This window comes from Channa argus, chromosome 3, assembly GCF_033026475.1.
Source record: "Channa argus isolate prfri chromosome 3, Channa argus male v1.0, whole genome shotgun sequence".
Taxonomy (NCBI): domain Eukaryota; kingdom Metazoa; phylum Chordata; class Actinopteri; order Anabantiformes; family Channidae; genus Channa; species Channa argus.
Genome location: NC_090199.1, coordinates 5149373 through 5174923, shown reverse-complemented (window position 1 = coordinate 5174923; position 25551 = coordinate 5149373). Strand labels below are relative to the sequence as shown.

Sequence of the window (25551 nt, the reverse complement as noted above, 5' to 3'; positions counted from 1 at the left end):
AGGTTGTTCCCCCACCTCTTGTCCACTGCCCTGGCAGCCCCCCCGTAGAGAAAGATGATGAAGTCCAGTTAAGTTACGTAAGTTTTTTAACTGTGGAGATTGCCATCCCAATAAAACTAAGTCAGGCCTGGTTCTTCTGGCCCAGAGTGAGTTGTTGTCCACAGACAATCGGTGAGGTTCAGTGACATGCACAGCTTGGCAGCAAAATTCCCAACTCTGACATAGGTTGCAGTGCTTTTAGCTGTCAGGATGTAGTATAAATTCTGTAGCTGTAAGCCTGATCAATTCACCTGTCTTCCAAATGGGGAACTCCATTTGTGCAGGACAACAGCGTTTCATATTCAATATCTCGCTCTATTTTGGTCTGACCTGTAATCACATTGTATAAGTCTTACATATTACAAACAAAATCAAATGTCTTCCATAGTGATTTCTAAGACTTTAGATTGCAGCTTAAAGTTACAGACATATTTGGCCTTGCTGTTGTCATCCACTTTATTGTGATTACTGCATGTTTTCAACTCGGTTTCCAGTGACCTATTTTTTTCCCCGAATGCTCCACAAAGTAAGTAGTGTGTTGTGTGCATATATTATGACAAAGTTGAATTGAATGAAATTAAATTATCATCAACTGATCACTTTAAGTAATTTATTGGACAGAAATGCTATACATGCAAACATCCCAAAGAAATGTTTTTTTTTTTTCTATCTAACATCATGACAAACCTCCTGTGGGTTTTAAACAGTTGTTCAGGGAATATAAAACCCAGAAAAGTCTTCACTTTGGGATCTTAAAGCTACCCCAGTGCTCTGTGTTTACAGTTATCAGTCAGTCATGAAATATTATGGTATTGTCATATTACCCTACCATACCAAAAAACAAACAGAATAAATGAAATATTTAATTGCATTGAATTCAATATTCAGTTTAATTGAATAGTCCCAAGGAGCTTTTATCGTTAAATGTATCACCTTTAATTCCATCTGGATTATTCATAGTGGTCAAGAAGTGAGTTGGGACTCTCAGCAGAATATGCTTTATACATAATCAAATAGCCTATCTCGTATATGGAATTGGTGTTGCCAAACTATATACAACACAGGTATCCCACACACTGTACTGCCCTTGATGGTCTGGAAACTGTGTGTTTTTGCAAAGTACCTTATTATAATGTTATAGCTTCTACGACAAAAAAAGTTGGAAGAGGGTGATGTTTACCAATGTGCAGCATCCCATATTTTTTTTTTTTAAACAATTGTCTGGGAAGTGAGGAGACCAGTTGCTGGAGTTTTAGGAGATGGATGTTGCCCCATTCTTGTCTGATGGAGGATTCTAGCTGCCTCATCAGTCCTATTTGCCCTATTTCACCCCTTTTTTTTTATTATTTTTTTTATAAATGATGCGCTAAAAATGTTCTATTGGTGAGAGGTCTGGACTGCAGCCAGGCCAGTTCAGCACCTGTACTCTTCTCCTGCAAAGCCATGCTGTTGTGGTGGATACAGTATGTGGTTTAGCATTGTCTTGCTTGAAATATGCAAGACTGACAGTCATTGTCTGGATGGGTGCATATGTTTCTCTTAAAACCTCTATGTACTTTTCAGCTTACACATCTTTCCAGATGTGTAAGCTGCCCACACCATAGGCACTAATGCAGGGTTTTAAACCATCCACTGATAACAAGCTGGATGGTCCTTCTCCTCTCCATTCCACAGAACAGTTGATCTATGGTTTCCAAAAACAATTTCCAACTTGCTAATAATGAAGAATAACTTTCCTTAATTTGACCTGTGTAGTCTACGGGTATTTCACTGAGAAATCATTTCAGAACTGTTGGTTTGCATATTTATGTATATATTTTGCAAATGCTTTCTTAGCATCCTTCTTGCCGTTGGTATTGGACAGCATTCAGTTTAACATGGCCTCACAGTGAGAAAAAGCCTTTGAGTGGGGGTCAGTAAGAGAGCACAACTAATTTCGTTTCGCACACACTCTTATTGACCTCTGGGCTTCAGCTGCTACATCGTTTTACATCCTCACCAACATTTATGAGGAGAACTGGAGGTGATGTGTCTGCCTGCTGTTTAGGTTACTAGGTCTGGTCTTCCTCCCAGTGGAGGAGCAAGGCTAATCACAGTCATATTGTTTCCTATTAGTGGTTTGTTTGGGTTGTAGCCAGTGTTGGAGCTCAGCATCTTCTGCATTCTACTTCCATTTAATGGCCAAATGCTGCTGAACATAGTGTCCACTATCCATCATTGGGTTGCTATGATCTGGTATAAAAAGCTTAGTAAAGCTGTTTATTCTCTTTTGCATATTAATACAAGTAGTTTAATGTATGTACTGTGCATGTAAAATAAAAGGTCCACTTTAAAAGTAATGCTGTCAGCCTTGAGGAAAAATACTGTAGAGATTGATTTGTTTGTTTGTAGTTGTAAGTTTGACAGTTTCCTCCACTTTTGATCACAGGCTGCTTTGTTGGATGGTGATGAAGATGAGTGAAATGGATGAGTTATGTAAGAGACTGTGTTTTGACTGAGAAGGAGCGACGAGAAAATAACAAAGTAGGCCAAAAACCACCAAACAGTTTATTAACTGTGAATTAGATGTAATGAAACAAGGTTTGGGGAAAAAAAAAAAAAAAAGGAGAAGGATGTCTTATATAACTGTCGCTGGTGGCCCAAAATTCTCTTTCATTCTAAGTTCATTTGGAACTTAGAGTTATGAATTTAAGTTGTTTACCAAACACCTAATTCATTAATCATCATACACTTTACTTACCCTTTTCTTTTATTTGAAGTGAATTTCCTTCATGCTGATATCTGTCTCGTCTGTCTCATTGGCCTGTTCCACGTATTCCAGCATGTTCCCACTGTTATCCTTGTCCCGTCACTGCATTGTTTGTTGTTCTCCTGTCTTACTGTCTCATCTTGTCCTTGCTTCTGCATTACCTTACTGATGTCCCTCCATTTACCAATTTCTGACTCTTTGTCCTGAACTTTTCTTTTGACTCTCCTCTTAATGATCCTGTTATCCCTAATATCAACTTTAGTGTTTCCTGTTCCCTGCAGACTCTGTGGTGCTGGGCAGAGCGTTATGGCTCAGACGCTGCAGATGGCGATCCCTAACTTTGGCAACAACGTCCTGGAGTGTCTGAACGAACAGCGGCTGCAGGGCCTCTACTGTGATGTCTCCGTGGTCGTCAAAGGACATGCCTTCAAGGTCTGAAAGGTTTTTTTTTTTTAACCCCCCCCCCCCCCAAAATTAAGCATTTGTAGTTAATTAAAAACAGGTTCACCTGAGAGCTGAATGATGTGCCCACAGCTGCACTGGCATATTTATTAGTTAGGTGGTTTTCCTCATGAACTGCCAAGTGATATGCCTTGTAGTCACTTAATTTTGCAATATCTAAACCGTGACGTTATTTTGAAATCCTGAAAAGCATGAGATGCAGATGTGACTTAGAAGATTAGCAATATTATATTATTTATATTAACCAAATGACCAAAGTGGAATTTGATTTACAACTGAATAGAGAACGCAAAGATGACACCATGCCATGGTGAAGTTTTGTTTTTACGTGCTACATTGTGCGGATCCCCTTGCTTTTTTTTGTGAGACCATAAGTCAGTGTTTCTGTCGTAGATCAGTAGAGGACCACCCCCTTAGCGTGTTGGGTTGTGAACGAGCAGATCTTGCACCAAGGCACTGGAAAACTGTTGCATTTAATTTCTTATTGTAGGGTCCCTTTTCTTCTTCTCCATCCCCTCTCTCCCCTTAAATTCGATTTAATCTTTAAACCTTTGAGCCGAATAAAAGATGAGGTAACCCATTTTAACCACCTTGCAGGTGAACCAAGTGAGTACCTCACAAGATTGTGATGACAGGATATAGGTGCAGTCCCTGTGTGGAAACAACAAGCTGTGGTTTGATTTGTTGAGTGGTCTGTGGCTCTGGAAAAGATTTGGGTTGAAATGAATCGGTAAGACAGTAAAATATGGTCCATGTCAAAAACTGTTTCAGTCTACCTGCGCAAGTGCATGTTATGTAAACAATCAAAATTTTAAAATTATATTTGTCCATAAATCAGCAGTGTTTCTTGATGTGTATCTTGTACACTGCATTAATGTATTTTTTATTCCTGACTTAGCTTCCCCTGCTGTTTACCCCTCAGGCCCACCGTGCGGTGCTGGCAGCCAGCAGCTCCTACTTCCGGGATCTGTTCAACGCCGGGGGGAAGAGCTCGGTGGTGGAGCTGCCTCCAGCTGTGCAGCCGCAGAGCTTCCAGCAGATCCTGGCCTTCTGCTACACAGGACGCCTCAGCATGAATGTTGGAGACCAGTTCCTGCTCATGTACACCGCCGGCTTCCTCCAGATCCAACAGATCATGGAGAAAGGCACAGAGTTTTTCCTCAAGGTAACTTCATAATAAAGCGTTAATACAGTGATTTAAGACAAATCCAGATAGAGAACTATTGGTAAAATGGTAATAATGTATGATACTATTTTCTATAAATATCAAATAATTTAAAATAGTAACGGTGGTAAAATGAATGAGCTATGGATACAATTGCCTCCTTTATGTGCTGCTAGCAAAGCACCTGTTGTGACATTATGCATGACATTATGTTGTCGTGGGGGTGTCTGTGTTTGTAGACATGTTCTTGTGACTCAAGAATAATTGAAACATTGTACTGACACTACAGGTTCTCACCATAGTAGCAGATGATCTGATTAGATTTGAAGTGCCTTGCTGCATAAATCTGCATATTAATCAGGAAAACTGATTTTTCCCTAAAAGATCCCCTTATCACCTCAAGACACGGAGTTGATATGACACCGAACGACACGTTATGCGAGTTGTTTAAAAAAACGTCCAGCTCAAATTATATCCCAATAAATTAAATTCATACAAAAGAAAACACGCTTTTCCTCAAGTGTGTAGGATTGGTTTTAACTTAACATTTTAATTTTAACATTTTTCTCAGCCTATGCATATATTTTGCCTTTATGTAATTTGTCTGCAATATCATGATATGACAGAATCATTTAGTAATTTTCCTTTTTTTTTTTAAGCTTGTGTTTTATTTATTTATATTGGCAAGTAAAATCAACAAAGTTGATGCTCTGTTTTTTTACAGAAAAGGTTTAAAGGGCTACTTCACCAGATTGTTGGGGTTTTTTTTTTCAGCTTGCTTCCTATGATTCTATTTTGGGGACTATATGTCTGGCTGAAAAACTAGTCCATTTGACATGACCTGGAGCAGTTTCGAAATTAAGATGATGGGATCTGAAAGAGGTCTGCAAGAGCAGGTTGACCATGAATACAAACTCTGTGTATTCATGGTCTAAACCTTTGACATCATCAAACCTTAAAAAAAACTTCAAGACACAGATTTACTGCACATACCAAAACCATAGGATGCAACTTAAACAAATATATGGTCATGTTATTTTTTTTTTCTTTTTCTTTTTTTTTTTTTTTAAGTACCAGCTGATGAAATAATCAAACTCTTTTTATAAATCAAAGCTTTAACTTGATCAACCAATGGGTTTAAAAACTTATACCATCTACAGACATACAAAACACAGAAAAGTTTTAACTACATGTGATGTGGAGTTTTTAGTAATTTTGCTTAGGATATAATCTAAAATCTGTATTTTACAACTCATCATTGCAGAACTAATTTAAAGACTGTGTTTAAACATAGGTGCAGTAACTTTTCCTTATGAAAATGAAATAAAAAATGTTACTGATTGAATTGAGGAACTTTCTGATGATAGAAACTTTATTTAAGTGATATTTAAAATCCGAAAATACTTAAAAGCAAAACTTTTATGCTCCAGGTCTCATCTCCAAGCTGTGACTCTCAGGGTCTCCACACTGAGGAGACTCCGCCTTCCGAGCCTCAGAGCCCCGTTACGCAAACAGTGGTAGGGGGTGGAATCGGCATTGTCGCCACAGCAGCAGGAAGGCCTGCCTCTTGTCTGACGCCCCTCCCCTTGGTGTCCAAGGTGAAGACAGAACAGACGACCACACCTCAGCCCACCCCACAGCCACAGCAGGTAGGCTCTGTCTGCTTTCTAGTGCAGCAATATTTATCAGCATTGAGGTCATTTATGTGTGTGTATTATGTAAAAGAATCATGAAAAAAAACAAGTCATCAGTCAGTGGTTAAAAAAGGGCATCGTGAGTGGGTGTTTCTTTGAGTCTGAGATTTGAAAAGGCTTTGGTACACAACAAAACATCAATTTACTTCTTGTACTGGCGGCTGAAAATATTTATCAAATGATATATGGTATCCATATATTGTGAGAAATTATCGCCTGAAGGTTGCTCTGATATACAGCACGGACACTCAAAGTATTTCAAGCAAAGACATACATTAGTTTAGAGGTCAGGGGTCATCACTTTGATTGTGTGCAGTCAAGCATTTTAAAAAGCTTTAAATGGAGGTGTCAGGGAGCCTTGATATTAAGAGACGAGTGTGGTTGGTGTTTTTATCATTTTACTTTCCATACTAATGAGCTGCGAGTGTTAGAGAAGCACAAGCTGCAGTATTCAGTTTTTTTTTTTGCTTCACTTCATTTACTGTCACAGAACAGTGGTTTAATTCAAACACATAACATTTCAGTGTTTCAATCATTCTTTTCTGCAGTGTTGTTTATCACAAAGAAGACACATTTTGGTTGACTTGCTGAAGAGCCTATAGACGGTACATATTTTTGGTAAATATGTACCGTTTCATAAGCATTATCCAGTATTCTGAAAGTTACTAATTGAGTTCAAGGTTGAACCCTACCTACTGTTTTTATAGTGTCGAGTCGGCAGAGTTAAAATTCAGCTTAGAGAAACCGGAGAAAGGAGTTCATTTCCATTTAAGTCAACGTAAAGCATCTGTTGGCTGCTCAAAAATAGCTGCCATGTGATGTCAGGTACTAATCTGCATATCAGTGTATTTGCTACTGTCCTCACTTTTGGAATAAGGAACTAATCTGTGGGAGCAGTGTTATTATCACACCGTTTTGATTTAAATAAGTCATAAGCATCATATGAAAATAATTTTCTTCAGTGATGAGCTCAGGAAGCAACAGTGTGACCATTTTCCATTGTTGGGAAAGTTTCAGGAGATTTAACGTGTTTGTTTGGAGAGGTGCAATCTGAACTTGTCTGCAAACGGATAATAAAAACAGTGATTTTCAGGATTGCATGCACCAGTTATTTTTGCTCAGTCATCCGGCATTTGAAGCATACCAAGTTTTTTCCTTCAGTTAGAACTTGTATATTAATGAGACATTTAAATGTTACCATGTCATAAGGTAGCAAGTATTGGAGAACTATATGGATTTACAGACTTATTTTACCAGCGCCTGGCATTTAACAAGTGAGGAGGGTGTTGAATCTCAATGCTTTTTGCCAAAGGTTGAGCAAAATCTGATCCAGATCCAGATCCTCATCTCATCCTGAGACCTGTTACTTCATGATTATCTTAAGTGATTGATGTTGACAGTTGACGCACTCCTTAAACACTCGGCCTTTAGTGTGTGAATCGGTGCCTCTGTTTTTGCTGGACCGTAATATGCATGTGTTGTTTTTTTTTTTTTTATATCCCATGAAGTCATTTGTAAAAACAGAAAAGCTGAAGTGCTCAGTTGAGGCAGTGCACCTCCACATGAGTTCATATCTGATGCTGCTTGAGTTAGTAGACCCAATATGTACCTTACCTTTTACATTTACATTACATTTGAGTCACAGTGATAACTGTCACGATAACCCAGGAAATCGCTACATTTCGACCATTACAACTTTCCAAATTCTAAATATATTTCCTGAATTTCCATAAACTGTTTTAGCTCCCTGGGACCAAAATAATCCCGTTCAGTCGAGCAAAAATGTAGATTCAGTCAGTTTTTCAGGTATGAAAATGTCAAAGAATTTTAGAAATTGTTATCATGCACTGCTTTCAAGGTTTATCCTGGGAGTTATCATTGTGACACAAATGCACGTAAAATTTTTTAGAGCCACAAGTTGGGGCTGCGTGAGAACCTAGTCATTCATCTTGGGCTAAAAGCCTTGATTAGAGAGTGGGCGTCATGTCTTGGCCACAGACAGGAGCTGTGTACATGTGTATAATAATTTCTTTCCTGTTAAATTTGGGTTTTGTGACTTTCAAAAGTTGTGTCTCAGTCAGGTGGTGGTAACCGTATGTCTCTTGCTCAGCAGGAGGGCTCTCCCTACTCTGTGGTCTGCACCCCTGTGGCTAAACGGCTGTGGGAGGGCGGGAACCGCGATGGGGGAGGTGGGTGCGGAGGGGGTGGGGGAGGTGGGATGAGGAAAGCCGCACGCTACTCTTCCTCCTCTTCTTCCTCCTCATCCTCCAACAACACTACCCACGATGCCTCTGGGCGTGGACCAGCAACCAATGCTCCTATGGTCGTCAGCGGCGGAACCACTGCAATGGGAGGAGGGGGACTGAACAGCAACCATAACAACAACAACAACAATGGCGGGACACCCGAGGGCACAAGCCCGGGCACTCTGAGCATGTACACCAGCGACTCGCCTATCAGCTACCATGACGATGAGGAAGAGGACGACATAGCAGACGAGAGCGCTGAGGAGCAGTACAGACAGATCTGCAACATGTACACCATGTACAGCATGCTGAACGCTGGAGCAGCAGGTACGTTCTGACAGCAGATAAATACATCAGTGTGCGAGTTCATTTCAAGGGTAGTGTGTTCTCATGTAGATCCCAAGTTTTTGTCTTCTGATCTCTGTAAAGTCTTGGTGTAGCGTGTTTATCCATACAAGTTCTGTAAAGTTTGTCTATCCAAACTTCTTGGGAATGGAGGATGTTGAGGAGAATGAAATGTTCCAAACAGCGAAAACCCCAGAAAGCTGTGCATTCTCCCTTAAGCTTATGAATTGTTTATAGTTTATTTAATCACAAGTTTCATGGCGATCAGATGATTCAGCTTTAAGCTGAACGGTAATGACAGCAGTTAAATTCCTTCAGTTTCTTATGAGCAGGGCTTTTTAGGTTTAAGCTGGAGGCACTGTTGTGGCTGGGTCTGCAGTGCTGTATGTCGCCGATTGGTCACCATGCATTTTTAAAAGGACGCGACAGATCGTCATGAGCACCTGGGGCTGGGGATCCTTTGTTAGGCTATTTCGCTGTGAAAATGTTTTAGTTCTGTATATTATGAGATGTTAGCAGTTTTTGCACCAGCCTATGAAATCATTGCAAAAACTTAATTGGAGCTGACCTGCAAAATGTGTTGATTTAAATGCTTTTTATGGCCAAACACCAGCCAGGCAGAAACAGAACATAATGCATTAAACAAGTGAGTATAAATGACTGCATATCAAAGGTTAATACTAAAATGTTGCTTTGGCATACACATTAACTGACGTGTATTTTTGGATCTGTCAGTTTCTCGTTTAAATCACTTTTGCCAACATTAGACGGTTTAATTTACGCAGACATCTTGTATCACTGCGGATTTGAGGTGTTTGACATGTTTCCTGAATTGAAAAATATATTATAGTTTTGTATCAGCTGTGAAGCTAATCAAATGATCCTCAGTCCTAAATATAACAAAAATAACTAAATAAATAATCAATATGTCACATTCCCCCCTCAGTTGTGGGGGAGAGGGTGGAGGCTCTACCAGACTTAGCCCCTGACTCAGGTGGCGGGCGGGGGGGCAGAGCTGGACGGTCCCGGCAAGACCTGGCATCGCTGCCAGCTGAACTCATCAGCCAGATTGGGAACCGCTGCCACCCAAAGTTGTACGAGGAGGGGGATCCAGCTGAAAAGCTGGAGCTGGTGAGCGGCACCTCTGTGTTCATATCCCGTGCCCAACTCATGAACTGCCATGTCAGCGCCGGCACCCGCCACAAAGTGCTACTCAGACGCCTGCTGGCCGCGTTCTTTGACAGGTCAGTGTCTAATGCATTTTACCTACCTGACATTTTGTTTTGATCATTTACAAACGTGTGTGTGTGTGTGTGTGTTTCAGCAAACAATAGAGTGCAGGGACTGAACTAGATCACACGTATATTGCTTGATGAAGCCTCATGCTTGATCCAGGGCAACTAATAGCTTTGACTATATGCTGCAGGCATCAATTATCTGCCTCAGGCTTGATACATTAAATAATTGGTGGATGGAGACATTTTTAATTAAAAATTCAAATTTTGGCTTCCTACTGTGTTTGTCCTAATATTTAACCATACTACCAATCTGGGTAGTAGAACATTATTACAAATTTTCTCTCTGAAAATTTACAACTTTCAGTTTTCTAAGCAAATACTACACTGTGGATCTTTTTAAATTGAAATAATATTTCTAAGAATAAACATACAAATATTTGAAAATGTTAAAAACTATAAACAGAAGCTGTTAATAACATTTAAAATGACGATCCTACACTGTCGGGATCATGCTTAGCATAGTTTAAATTATGTATAGCTTGTATCTTAAATTAGTTTTTTCAGTTCAATTATATGTGTTCTGTCATGATTTACACGGGTCCTATCCAACATGAAATGGCATAATACTCTACATGTTACTCTGCATGTTACTTACAAAAAGTTAGGCATATTTCAATTCACCTGTGTTGGTGGAAATTGGGCTATTATTTGTCAAAGAAGGAGAGGAGGACGTTGTGCTCATATGCAGAGAGAGAAGAGAAACGCTAAGAATGTAGGACTGACAGTAGGGACTTTGAATGTTGGTACTATGACAGGGAAGGCTAGAGAGTTGGTTGACAAGATGGAGAGAAGGAAGGTGGATATACTGTGTCTCCAGGAGACCAGGTGGAAAGGTAGCAAGGCTAGAAGCTTAGGAGCAGGGTGCAAGTTGTTCTACCATGTGTCAGATAGGAAGAGAAATGGAGTAGGAGTTATACTGAAAGAGTAGTTGGTGAGGATGGAAATGGCTGTAGTGAACACTTTCTTCCAGAAGAGGCAGGAAGAGGAGTGTGATGGGAAGATGGAAGGAGAACTTTGAAGAGTTGATGAATGAGGAAAATGAAAGGGAACGAAGAGTAGTAGTAGTAGGATGTCAGGTGTGTTTGATAAAAGAGTATCAGAATAAAAGGAAACATGTTCAAGACGGTGGTGAGACCAGAGATGATGTTCTGCTTAGAGACAGTGGCACTAAAGAAAAGACAGGAGGCAGAGCTTAAGATGTTGAGGTTCTCTTTGGGAGGGACGAGGATGGACAGGATCAGGAATGAGGACATCAGAGGGACAGTTCATGTTAGATGTGTTGGAGATAAAGTCAGAGAGGCCAGATTGAGGTGGTTTGGACATGTTCAGAGGAGAAACTGTGAATATATCAGTAGAAGGATGCTGAGGTTGGAGCTGCCAGGCAGGAGGTCTAGAGGAAGAACAAAGAGGAGATTTATGGATGTAGTGAGAGAGGACATGAAGTTAGTTGGTGTGAGTGAAGAGGATGCAGAGGACAGGGTTAGATGGAGGCACATGATTCGCTGTGGAGACCCCTGAAAGGAAACAGCCGAAAGGAAAAGAAGAAGTATGAAGGGAGTGATATCTCAGTACATCCTCAAAAAAAGCAACTGCAAACCAAAACTACATAAATGTGTAAAGACAGGAACCAAAGTGCATACTTGAAATAAGTGTCTTCTTGAAGTTCTTGATACATGATACTAAATATAAGAGAGAAATTATTGTGAAATACAGAATTTACTGGTGATGACCAGTGTTTCTCCTCTTGGCAGTAGAAAAAGAAAACGCATAAAAGTTAAAAATAAGTGAGCAAGCACAGTACATTTGTGCTAGAACGTGTGCCCTTTGATATCTTATCGTGTTTTCTGGTTGTTGTAGTTACATCTTGTTTTCTCCTTTGTGCCTCTGCTTTTTTTGGCCATCTGCAGATAAAGGCTAGAAATATATTTGTTTTAGAGCAAGGCAGGAACAATACTATAGATTTCCAATCCACGTTTGGAATTGTATCCGTTTTTCACATCGACCTACTACGGTTTCAAACAGTGTTACCATTTCCACTTGTGTGTTTCATTGTGCAACACAGCTGCCTATATATATATATATATATATATATATATATATATATATATATATATATATATATATATATATATATATATATATATATATATATATATATATATATATATATATATATATATATATATATATATATATATATATTCTGTAGACGGTGATTCTATGTGAGCCCTGATGTGGGTCTTTATTTATTGCTCAGGAGCACTCTGGCTAACAGCTGTGGCACCGGCATCCGCTCATCAACCAATGATCCCAGTCGTAAACCCCTGGACAACAGAGTGCTGCACGCGGTTAAATGTGAGTCATGCAGAGGCACAAGCCCAGTCTGATTCTATAAATGCTGTCACATCTCGGGATGCAAAGTTGCCCACTATAGATTCAAAGAGTTCTTTCTCTTATGATTGTGTTTGCTTCTTAGTTTCAATCTGCTTCTGTTTTTCTTTTTTTTTCTCCATTTTATCCTGCCACCCTCCCTCCAGTCTACTGCCAGAACTTTGCGCCAAGCTTCAAGGAGAGCGAGATGAATGCCATTGCGGCCGATATGTGCACCAATGCGCGCCGCGTAGTCCGCAAGAGCTGGATCCCCAAGCTTAAACTGCTGATGGCCGACAGCGACGCCTACTCTGCCTTCCTGGCCGACAGTGTCAAGATGGAGGCGGATGCGCTGGGGGCAGAGCAAGGCTTTGACTCCGCCTCCCTGGAAGCCGTGGCGGCGGCCGCCAACAGTAACGAGGCAGGAGGAGCGACGCCAGCAGACACCCTCCAGGGGACGGGAGGAGACGGCAGCACTTTGTTTTAAGTGAGTGAATGGACAGATAGATGAATGGACAAATAGACAGATTGATGGAAAGAGGGATGGCATTTCTCTGGGGTGAAGAGATAAGTAGAGAACGGTGACCACTGTGGTCAGGATGACGGCTGTCACTCCTCCCCTTGTTGCCATGTGTCTGGGGATCTTCTTATACGCCTCTTTTTTTCAGTTTGTTTTGCTTTCCTTCCTTCATTTGTTCATATTTCTGTCTTTCTCCACGGCTCAGAATGTCTCATTTTGAGTTATTCCTGCTTCCTTTTTCCAGTGGAGAGAGATAGGAAAAAAAGACAGAGAGGTAGCAGAGGAAAGAGGCTGACAACTAGTCTCCCCCCCCCCCCCCACCACCTCATTCCTCTGCAACCTTTCGAATCCTGATTGTTTCAGCTTTTTCTTTTTAATGTTTTTAAAAGTGTACTGTCACTAAGGCCCTTCTCCTTACCATAAGCAATCATAGACATTCCCTGGGGATTTGTGGGCGGGGGGGGGGTAAATCCTGCTTGGAGAAAATAATATTTCCTTCCCCAAACTTGGGTAACACTGTTGTTTTGATATTGAATGTATGCGTGGCGAAGCATCGGAACTGCAGCATAGGAAGTCAGTGGAGGCTGGGTGAGATTGTAAAGAGCCCATTTTAAAAGTTTGTTTTTGCATTATTTTGTCTGACTGGCCTGATGACAGCTCCTCCAAGAGTGCGGGGGTTGATGAGGTCAGGGGTTGAAATGAATATTAATATGTATATTGGCATGGTTTATGATCTCCCCGACCTCGACCCAACCCCACCAACACTGCTCTTTAACAAGTTCTGCTGGGGAACCCGACCCGGCAGCCGTCAGAGACGTACTGGTGAGCTCTTGCTGATAGTGTGGTGGAACATGGGGCAGAAATAACGTACGATTTGCTTGTGTAAAACTTTTTCCTGTCCAATATCACTAGCTTTTAACCCCTTAAACAAAAACTAAGTTTTTATTATTTTATTTTTTTGTTTTTAAAAACCAATCCTTTGTGCATATTTCTTTCCAAGGTTCCTGAGGACGAGGAAGCTTATTACTGGTTAAGAGTTTAAGCGCGATGAATGCACTGTGTATTTCCTGCGGCATGAGTACAATCGAACTACATTTTTGTAAGTATCAAAACGAGGGGTTTTGATACTTTGTTTTTTTTTTTTACTTTTGGTTTAATTTTTTAATTTTTTTTTTCTTAAAAAAAAAGAAAAAAATACTATCTGAAGACAAATTTTATATTTTTTTCTTTTTTATCACCAATTCTTAAAAAAAAAAATCTCACGTAAAGGCAAGAAATATCGAAAAGTTTGTTTCTGCCTGTGACCTTAGGATTGTGTGTGTGTGGATACAGTGGTGATTATTATTTTTCTTTTTTTTCTGCTCGCCTTTAAATGGTTTTCCGTAAGAATATTCACAACCATGCCCGTTAACAGCACAAGTTTCCTCAGGCTCCGCTGCCTGGATGTGTGCTCACTTGGCATGGACAAAGGTGCTAATTCAAGCATTGGAACATGGCAAGGAATACAGCTCTGTGTGTGTGTGTGTGTGTGTGTGTGTGTGTAGGTGTGAATATTTGAACGGCCACACAATTTGTGTGTGTTCGGCAATAGAAAGAGAGCGCGGGCGGCCAGACGGCATGTTTTCACACACGCTTGGTCGATTCATTCACCCATCACAGCGGTGAACACACATTCACGCTAATACACATTTGGGCGCTGTCAGCTGCATCAGCTACAGTACACCAGAGCAACGTGGGAATTAAAGGGGAATGATGCCCTTTGAAGCAGACCTGAGAGGCTGCTATTCATCACATGTAAGCAATCAGCTGAATCGATTTAGCGTTTATTGAGGCTACGGTGGATCTGATGTAGAAAGAAAACTGTCTGTTCATTTGGCTGACAGTTATTGATTTGACAATTATGTTTCTGGCTTTAATATAAGGTATTTAAAACTAATGATACAACAACAAAGAGGCTGGTAAATAATGCAAAGAATGTTAGCATGGAAACAACCCTGAAAGTCACATTTGCCTTTGACACGTGCGTCGCTAAGTGACAGCTTTCAAGGGGAATAAAGAACAAAAACACAGATGTAGATCTTTTCTCTTGTGGAAAAACTAATGTCCAGAATCCACAACACACCTGAATACCAGCGTAACCCAGGTTTGAGCTTTTGGCTCGTGCAGTTTAAGGTTAACTCCAGGTGAACGGCCTTAAGCCTGTGCCATGCTATTGTGGTTCTCAGTGTCATTATGGTGTTTGAAATTGTCCTACAGCAGATTTTACTTTCAATTCAACCTCAGTCTCAGTCCTTTTTAATCATAAAATCAATCCCAGACAATCAATATAAAACATTTTTTTATAGCAGACCCAACTTTTGTGTCTGTTTGGTACCTGAGAATAAAATAATGACTATAACTGTAAATGTTGTTTTAAGAGTAAACTGATCCATCCTATGTGTAGCCTATTAGTTTGTATTTCCAAAATCAGCACAGCTGTAAAAAAGCAGTAGCTTGTCCATATGTTCAACATGAACTATTAAAAAGATGAAAGTAATGAGTTTCAATAGGGGCCAAAGAACAGTGAGTGTCCAGTAAATTTCAGGACACATACGGTTGTTTATTACTTTGGGCAACAGTGGGATAATTTCACTGTTCTGGTCTTTAGTATCAAGACCAGAACAGTGCGAGACCAACTGAAGATGTTGTGAAGTCTTAAGATCCTCTGGTGCACAGATTTAATACGGGCAGTTTCTGTGACGGTCTTGATTTATTTTAGTTTTTTAATCTGGAGGCCGGGTTTGTTTACAAGACTTGGAGACGCGTTGGAATTTATAAAACCCAGACCCACATACTGTACTGTCATGTTATAGTGAAGGTTACAGCATTGTTATGGAGATGAGCAAACACTAGTGAACATCAGCCAACCAAGGTCAGTCTGGTTGGAATTGTTGTACTGAAGTTTGTCTGTCTGTCTGTCTGCTTAGTAACAGACGGCCGTGATGGTTAGAAATGGTGTAATGTTATTATGTATAGTGTTCAGATATTCTTCTGGTATGTTGGATCTTTATTGCTACAAAATTGCCCGTGTGAAAACCACCAGTGCTTCGAATGCGTGATAATGTGGAAAGAAAGAAAGAAAGTGACGTGTTCTTAATGGTTTTTTTTATTTTAGTTTTTTCTGATTTATTTTTTTATCTAGATACAGACGTGGATTAAAGTTTTGGTACCACAGTTACCTTTTGAAATAACTTGAAACTGACCAAAACTATAAAAGCAAAAACATTTAACCAAAAAAAGTATATATTTGACTTTGTTTGTGGTTTTCGATTCAACAGAATATTTAAAATAAATGAAAACTGATTTGTTACAATATAATTAAATTTGAGTGAAACAGTTTCCTCTTGGCGTAACACGTCTTCAGTCTTGTAATCCGTCACGTGGCCTATTGAAATTCGAGGAAAGGAGTCGCTCTGCTGTTTGTTGTGGCCTTTGTTGTATTATGTCAAATGTTCTGTTTAAAGCAAAGTCCAGATTTAAATTTCTTATAAAGCTTTTCATTTCTCACTTTGTCAGCTTCAGTTCAGTGAAGAACACTGAACGGTTTAATGTCACTGTCACAAGTTTATGTAGTGTGACCTGCTAAACACAAGCACAGACCCTCAAGTTGAAGGGTCTGCAGTTAAATCAGGTCTAAGCAAAACTCAGAAAACGACACAGCACAAAATTAGAGCAAAGAAAAAAACCCCAGAAAAGAACCAAACTCCAACAACCAGTTTTGTAGAACACTGTTGTAAAGAAATGCTTGACTTTTATAGCCTGGCTTTGAGGTAAAATGTTTACGTGACCTTTTTCTATATATATTTACATGTATATCGAGTTGTTTGTTTCTTTCTTTTAAGAAAGACTTGGTCCTGAGACAAGCACCTGAAAGGGTGGACGTAGGGAAGTAATGTGCCCTGCCACAGCCTTCTTTATTTGGAGCACATGGTACAATCCGTGGAGACTTTACCAAGTTTAATAACTGAGGACAGATGTGTGAAGAAGTGTGAGAAATAAAGACGGCAAAAGAAAACTGAAGGGAAAGGGGGAGACAGAGGGACAGACAGTTTGCACATTATTGTTTTGTTTTTCCTATTTAAAAAAAAACAAAATTCTTTCTATTACAATGCTTTGTTTGAAACCGCCGCCTTAAATAAGAAAAAAATTCAGAGTGATGGAATAGAGAGGAAAGAAGAGGACAGCCTGAGCCTCCCTGAAGAGGAGAGATGAATGGGGGGGGGGGTTTGGGACGCTTGGATGATTTGGTGTGAATGCATGCATGCATACTGGTTTGTGTGTGTGTGTATATGTGTGTGTTTTGTTGCAGGGTGGGAGCTGTTTGTAAAGCCTTTGTGTGTGTGTGTGTGTTTGCACTCATCTATGGGCAAATTCAGTGCGTGGGTGTGTTTTTAATGTTTGCGTGCATGTGTGTGCATATTAATGTATGTATGCCGTTTTTTCCCCCTCCTCTCGCTTCCCTCCATCTCCATTTATGGCATGTTAATGTCTGCCTCCTCACTTGAAAGAGCTTTTGACAGTGGTACTGTGTATGTGTGCAATGCGCATGTCTATGCCAGGCTGGGTCTGCGTCTCGATCTATGTGCTGCATACGTGTGTGTCTGGCTTCATGCGGCAACTGCGCATGTCTGTCACTGTGTGTGGGTGGTTTGGGTGCTCAGCTCTGCAAGGTCTGTGTGTGTGTGTGTGTGTGTGTGTGTGTGTGTGTGTGTGTGTGTGTGTGTGTGTGTGAGAGTGGGTGGTATGTGCGCAGAGGTTGTGATGAGTGGCTGTTTGTTTTTGTCTGCCTCAGAGAGCGGCATACTTTTTTCTTTTCTTTTTTTTTTTCCCTTTCTGCCTCACACACACACACACACACACACACACACACACACACACACACACACACACACACACACACACACACACACACACACACACACACACACATCTGCAGTCACATAATCCACAGCACAGAGCCTATACATGTGCCATATCACAGCTGCAGATGCATTGCGGCCATGTTGCACATCATGGCTGCGGCTCTGCTGTTTCAGGATGCGTATTTTAACAGACAAATCGTTTAAACGTAAAAGAGATTTACGTGAATACTCACGACTATTATTTTTTTTATCCCACAGATTACCTTCCTAAATGTCCCACTGCCTATGTGGGACAGCAGCCCAACTGCAGCCAGGACACACACACACACACACTTTCCCCCTGGTTTTTTGATTATTTTCTATTTTTTTCCTATTCACTCTTCTGCTTCTCCACTTTTCTCTCTTTCTCCGCTCTTTGTTTACATCTCGCTCAGCCTCGTCTCCTCTTCATGTATATGTTTCTCTCTTCCTCTTGTTGTCCCTCAGTGTGTCTCACCCCCTCTCTTTCTACCACACACAAACACACAAGAAGCAGCTATAGTGCGTTGGTCCCTTGTTGCTTCATTACGCGAACCATCATTTTCTACACACTGCTGTTTCTTTTCTGTCGTCTCCATTTTCTTCATAGAATGCAAATCTTTGCCAAATTCTCACTCATATATCTGTATGTGTTTGTGCGTGTTTGTGTGTGTGTGTTAGGGGGTGGATGAGTGTTTGCTGTCTACAACAGATGGAGATGCCAAATATGTTGCGTGTGTAAGTGTGTGCATACATTTGAGCTATTGAAATGCAAATAAATGGATGTAGGTACGTCTGACTAGGCACATCAGTGCTGTGTGCGCGCATCTTGCCCACTCCTCTCCCATGGGACATGTGCGGCAGTGGGATTTTTGTGTTTATTGCACCTTTATTAATGAGACTATTGATGAGGAAGGGCCCGTCTCTCCCTGTATTCCCCTCGCTGCCGACCGATCAGCATGAGAGCTGCAGCCAATCATGAGGCAAATATCAGCCCGACTGTTTGGCCAAGTGACCAAGTGGGGTTAAAAAATAATTACAATCATCCGAGACTTGAGCAGTGTGAAGGAGGAGGAGGGAAACGGGGTGTCATTCTTCCTGAGGAGGAGATGTTTGTTAAGAATCTCCCAGGACAGATCAGGCATTGCGGCAGTCTGCCGTCACATGAGCGAAGCCACTATCCAGACAAAGAGACAAGAGCAAGAGGAGAGAGAGGAGCCTAATGACGGGGAGGAGGTGGTCGACTTTCTCTCTCTCTCTCTCTCTCTCTCTCTCTCTCTCTCTCTGGCCCTACGCCACCAAGATAAATACCTGGGTGCTTGTTTGTTTATGTAGCGTGGCATTTTGCAGAGGGGTGGGGTCGTGGGTTGAATGAATAAACTGTAGATTTGCTTAAATCCTTCGAAATGACCCCAGGAAATCCAGGCAGCCACTTAGTGGCCGCTTATCGAGGTCTGGATAAAGAGTATAGCTTCTGAAGCTTTAGTTTCTCTGGAGAATAAGGTTTTGATCTTTATTGCCACAAAGTTTAAATTGCACTAAATATTTGTAAAAGAGTAGAAAGGAGAAAAGAAAAAAAAATGTTGTTTATGTCCAGAAACACGTTTGGCTGAATGTTTCACCGCGCTGTCCTTTAAGCACTGTGATATGTTAATGTGAAGATGTTGCTACAACTGTAGAGATGATTTGGCCTTGTTGGCTGTGAGCTTGTCCAGCTGTTGTCAATGTGTGTCACGCAGAACAACAGGCAAATCTTCATCTGTAGTCAATGACCAGAGATGTGGGAAAACCGAGACTAGAAGTCTGAAGGGTATCGAAATACATTAAACTTCCATCTTACCTTCTTAGATTGTTTAAACAATCTTAAGAGGCCACAAAAAAAATAATAATAAAACATACAAATCGTTAGTTTATTATGTTTTCAGTTGATCAACAGCTAATTAATAGAGTAATTATAGACAATTGCCAAAAATTACTTTCTCCTACTTTTATTTTGCCTGTTTTTCTTCGTTATACATTGAACTGATTGGGTTTTTGGTCTGTTAAGAAAAAAAACCAGCAAGCAAAATAATTTGGTTGTAGACCTTGATAAAAATCAACCAGAATTGGATATGGAAAGCTAATAATGTGCATAATATTGTGTAGTTAAATTTTATTATGGACCTCGTATGTTCATCCTGCAATCCCTTGCTGCAAAGCCACAGGTAGGGAACCACTGTAGTAGTGCCAGCGTTGTTTTTATAGTCTGAATGTGGGCTTTAATCTAATGCTACGGGCAGGAAATATAGACAGAAGCTCAAAGATTTGTCATTTTGACAACAAGTTTTACACTGTGCAAATTATCAAAAAGAATAGAAGAATGTAGAGGTTGTAATTACAGAGGGATGAAGCAGATCTAACAGGCTTTTTGTCCAAGTTTCAGCTGTGCATTGGTGCTCAGCCTGTTCTTCTCGGGCTGTCGACCGGGTGCACAAGTGTCCGAACATAGCCGGCATAGCAGAAGCGGCATTTTCCTTTTTATTATATGTTTTTTTTTTTTGTTATTAGTTTTGTTTTTGGTTTTTCTCTATGATTTGGAGAAAGCGTTACGAATCAGTAGTGAGAAGACAATGATTTTCATAAAGTTAAACCCTCCTCTGCGCTGCAAAGAGCAAAAACTGCATAAAAACCAGATCATCCCAGCACCGTGGGCCGCATATCACAGAATATCTTGTTTGTATGAAATCTAAAACTGACCTTTGACCCTTGTAAAAGTCGTCACAGATGTCCCACCCTTTGCCTGTTTTGTGGGGCAGCTATGTCTGAGCACAGTTTTACAACTAAAGGTTGAAAGTGGCCAGAGCTGATTTTATTGTAATTTTATTTTATTTGTTTTATTTTTTTGGCTTTAGAAGAGCTTTGTACACATTTCATTTTTTAAGTTTAATTTTCGGCTGATCTTATGTATTTTGTTTCCTCTCCATTTGAGCTAGTGTACTGTAGTCCTTGAAAGTCCTTTTTTTTTAAAGGAGATGCTACTAATAATTCAACATTAACACCTGTAGAGTTGCCACGAGACAAAAAAAGAGAAAGTGGAGACACGGTTAGCTGTAAAATAGTTTAGAGAAAGAGAACTACATATTTTTCCATTGCGATTGTATGACTGAGGTGCTGTGGGCGGGAGGGTTGAGGGTTTTAATGCTGGATCAGATGTTTGGGTTTTACTGTACTACAGCTGTTGTCGGGACGGCATCAGGGGGTGGAGGACGCAGACGGACAGAGTGATGGACAGTCAGGGCAAACAAGTCACTGTTGGTCTTTTTATCTTAAGGCCCACAAGTCTGAATGTTCATAGATAAAATCTTAGGCTCAATTGTCCCTCGACATTTCAAATATACCACATACTTGAACTAGAGATCAACCCAAAGTTTACTTGACCTGGTTGTTGGGCCAGTTTTTCCACAAAGAATAAGCTATTGCTGTTGTAATTGTTTCTCTTCAGACACCATCTGGTGGTTAAATGCAGCTACAGCAGCTCAGAGAAGAGGGGGGGGGCTCAGCAGCTGCACTAACTGCCAACCCCACCAGAGGATGAGATCCCAAGAAGCAGTGATCCTGCACAAGCTACGATTGTAAAGGAAAGAGTCTCGATCACTGTATTCACCCGAGCACCTTATCGGCAGACCGCTAGAGGCTTCTGCTGCTCATTTTACTAATGCGACACGAGACCCCAGCCCGCCCAAATGTCCACAGCTCATGGGCACCAGACGCCAAATAAAGTAGAATCACAGTTTCTGAGGAGAATTCCAGAAAGCAAAAGCAAAACCACAGCAACTATTTGGAGCTTGAACTTGTCTATTTACGAGTTTGTCCGTCTGCTTTTCCACTCCGATCTCCGCCTCAGCTGCCAAACCACAGAAAGGAACAAAGGAGACGAGGAGAGAGTGGAATAATCGTCACAAATCAAAAGCACCTTTGGGCGAGTGCTCAACTATTCCGGAGAGCCAAAGTCCTCTGCACCTTTCTGAGCACACTCCCTATGTCTCTTCCTTTCTGTTGTTTGGATGCTGGTGATTTAGGGGAGGGGGTGGGAAGAGGTGTTATGTGATGGGGTTTTTTTTTTTTTTTTGTAAGTTCTTTATTTTTATTGTTTTTATCTTTGTATTATTCCCTTTTTTTAATTTTGTATGTTTTCTCTCTTTGATGACGTTTGTTTACTGAAAAAACTTTTTATGTGCCCACTGACCTGTCTCTCCCAACCCCCCCCCCACCCCCATGTGGGAAATGGGAGAATAGACTGTGCAAACTCTCCTCTGAAAGGTGGAAAGGTAGGAGAGTTCAGCTGGGTGAGGGGTCCCAGTAAAGGGTGAAGCTTGGAGCTGATTCTGATGGGGGGGTTCCTACACAAGTGAAACCGAATTCCTTTCTTGGTGTCCAGCGAGGTATCGTCACCCATGTGATGCTTCACTGGTGATCTAGACGAAACCTTTTAGTGTGACAAGTCAAGATTTCTTATTAAAAAAAACAACTTGTAAGTGATCTGATCATCTGGAATCCGTTTACATTTGAAATGCAAATTTATGAAGGAAACGCAGACAACTTTGCCCATTCAACAATTTGTTCAATTTTATCTGTCACTTATTGTTTATTGCAGAAATGTGTGATTTTTAGTTGAGCTATATTCATGGACTTTAAAAAAAAAAAAAACATTCTTGATTTCAGTTAAAACATTAAATGAAATATCCACAGTTTAAACCTAAAATCTGGTTTTAAAAATCCCACATTTTGGCTGAACACAAAGTTTGCTCTCCATTAAAGCTGCACTGGTTCATTGTTTTTGGCCACTTGGAGGCAATGCAACAAGCACTAAACACAAAGTTGACGAATTATCACTTCATTGCAGGAAGCTGTCATGGTGTGTCCACACATATCAATGCAAAGTACTGGTAGACAGTAAATGGGGATCTGTCAGGTTGAGCTGGTAAATTATATTCTTTGCTTTGACCGATCATCTTTTTTTTTTTTTTTTTTTTTGAAACATCCAATCACTGTAAGACAAGTCAATCAAATCTTTTTTCTTTTCTGTTGCAGGAAAAACCTGAAACAGTCACTGTGTGTGAACATATCTTTAGGATGAACAGTGCAGTAATTACACACCCAGCACACATGGCAACCTTAGCATTCGTTGGGAATTATGTTGCTGGTCACTTGAGACAATTAAGTACAACATTTCTCAGTAGGTGCTCAGTTGGTTTATATGAGTTATTCACCGGAAATAGAAACAAACTGGGCTGTAAAACCAAAAGAATCAGTTCAACGGTGCTAAAATGCTCAAGGTAACTTGAAGTTGAGAGATAATTCTGTGGACACATTACACACATGAGCTTCATTTAATCCATTCTGAGGTCAAAACGATCACCAAGTGCAGCTTTAGTGTTGAAAAGCAAAAATCCCCCATAGAATGCTGACAGATGAGCTTTTAAACCAGAGCGCTGATGGAAGTGTTGCATTCTTGGAACTGTAGGAAACCCGAAACCAACATGAACGCAAGCATATTCAAATAGCGGATACCGGTTTCAAACAAGGATTTTGGATTTTCCCTGTGTAGGGACCCTGCTGTAAACCTGGAGAAGTGCCAGGACTTGTCTTGCAATGTGTATGAAAACTGGCTGAACTTGAGATCAGACGAGACACTTTTGCATCAAGATCGTCATCCTGATTGTTAATCTCTCCCTCTCCATCCCCTCCTCACGGCTCACCCGCCTTCCTCCTCCTCTTCCTGCTCTTCCACAGCGCTGTGGCCTGACCTCATCAACCCTTGCCTGACTTTTTTTTTTCCCCCCTTCTCAGACTTCGCACGTCTCCTTTTCCTGCTGTCTGCAGGTCTCTGTAGTCTTCTGTCTAGAAGCATTTACTCTGCTCTTTCCCAAATCCCCAAACACCAGAGACAACACACATACTCATATATATATATATATATATAAATACTGTATATGTATACATGAATACAAAACGGGCAAACCTCTGAGATACAGAAGCTTGCATGCACACCTGCAGACTCTCAGGATGTGTTGCAGGACGTGCGTGTGCGTCTTTGTGTCACTGATGCAGTTTTAAAGAGAAAAAAAAAAAAAAACCGTACCAGTTTACCTCGGGAGCTCTCAGCCATAGCAGACCTTAATCCCCACAGATATCTCAGTGCTGCGAGCAGCTTCTGAACTGCTGTGGCTGCCGTTACAAAGCAGGTACATACTTTTTTGTTTTTCAGGAACAAACCCGGGAGCCTCAGCAGAGCGCTCTCGGACCATTTGAATGCGTGCAGTGCAGGGTTTTTCGCTGAAACGGGACACAAGCCGAGAGTCCATGTCAACACAGTCTTACCTCAGAATCATACTGCATATTGGGAGGGGGAGGGGGAGGGGGGGCAGGGCTTACATATGACCATAGCAATCGTGAATGACTATTTTTTATTCCTATTCTTCCTTGTCTCTGGTGTTGTTGGGTGAAAATACTCTGCAGAACTCTTCTTTTTCTCGTTTTTCCACTATAAATATATAAATATATAAACTGTACATTATGACATAGAAGCACTATCGAAGTTTGATTGTTAGATGTGCACTCGCAGCATGAGGTATTCTTTATTATTCTTCATAAAGCAGAAAACTGAAAAAGTGAAATAGCTTTTGGAAGTAAATGGTGGGAAAAAAGGATTTAGAAAAAAACAAAATGAAAACAATGCAGTAGCATCTGCTGATGTCAAAGAAAATGCCCAACCTCACCCCTGCCACACACAAACATGCCCCCTCCAGGACCCTGCCCTTTACCCCACTCTGCCCACCCCCCTCGTCCAAGCCGATCACCCGTTGTGCCACCACCTCCGCCCTGCCCCCTTGTACATGCCAGTGTTTTTCCCCTTGTGTTCCAAGTGCCAATAACTTTGTGAATTCCTAACTGTGACCCAGTAATAAAGATAATTGCACATTAACTACTGTAAAGAGACAAAGAAACCAGACTGATTAAAAATGAGGAAAAAATCTGAATATCTTAATAAAAGGTTTGTAACAAACGGGACTGTTTTGGGTTTTATTTAACATTTGTTCTCCAACATGTCTTTAATGGTGTTAGTCCCTTTAAATGCAGGAGCGTGAGGCTAAAAAACGGCCACAATGGTCACAAAACAACTAGATTTCCTGCTGACAGAATTTGAATATGGTGGAATTTAAAAAGTAGCCACTTTTTCACCTTGACTAGCAGCTTTCCCTCACCACTGCAGCCTAACCTGGTGTTGGCGTGACAACCAGGTCAGTACTGTATTTGCTGTGGAAAATGAAGCAGCTGGTACTAAAAGCGACTAACGGCAAAGTGTTTTCGACTTCCTATTTCTAGGAGGATGATTAACTTCTTCTTTGCATGTTTGTCTCTGAGATTTAAATCTGGAAAAGTCCACTCAAGAATCAGTTGAGTTCAAGGTAAGTGTACAATTGAACATTAAATATTAGATATGATATTTAAATTATCTGACTTGTTTTGTATCGTTTGCCTTATTATTCAGTTTCTAATGAGTTAACATATAATGTAGTTTAATGGTTTCAGGACGAGCAGTAGCCCAGCGAACATCAGTTCACCGTCCTGAGTGTGATTTTCACCGACTGCACCATAAGTGTTCCAGCTTCATAATGTAAGATTGTTTGAGACGCATCTGCAGAAGTACTGGCATGTGATGATGTAAAGCAGAGCCACTGATCTGCAAGTTTAATTTCACACT

At 40.7% G+C, this 25551-nt stretch overlaps 1 protein-coding gene across 6 annotated transcripts in view; it reads left to right on the top strand.

Annotated features, from left to right (window-relative positions):
- Window positions 1-24852, top strand: part of nacc1b (nucleus accumbens associated 1, BEN and BTB (POZ) domain containing b) — a 30533-nt gene extending 5681 nt beyond the window's left edge. For 3 of the 6 annotated variants that reach the window (XM_067496679.1, XM_067496674.1, XM_067496678.1), the window contains exons 2-8: window positions 3070-3220; window positions 4149-4415; window positions 5846-6064; window positions 8220-8682; window positions 9647-9944; window positions 12256-12353; window positions 12536-24852. In XM_067496679.1, coding sequence (XP_067352780.1) covers window positions 3095-3220; window positions 4149-4415; window positions 5846-6064; window positions 8220-8682; window positions 9647-9944; window positions 12256-12353; window positions 12536-12855 — 1791 coding nt within the window. In that variant the 5' untranslated portion in view covers window positions 3070-3094 and the 3' untranslated portion in view covers window positions 12856-24852. The remainder of the gene's footprint in view (window positions 1-3069; window positions 3221-4148; window positions 4416-5845; window positions 6065-8219; window positions 8683-9646; window positions 9945-12255; window positions 12354-12535) is intronic. The other 3 variants (XM_067496675.1, XM_067496676.1, XM_067496677.1) reach the window with 3 other exon arrangements.
- Window positions 24853-25551: the final 699 nt, after the last annotated feature.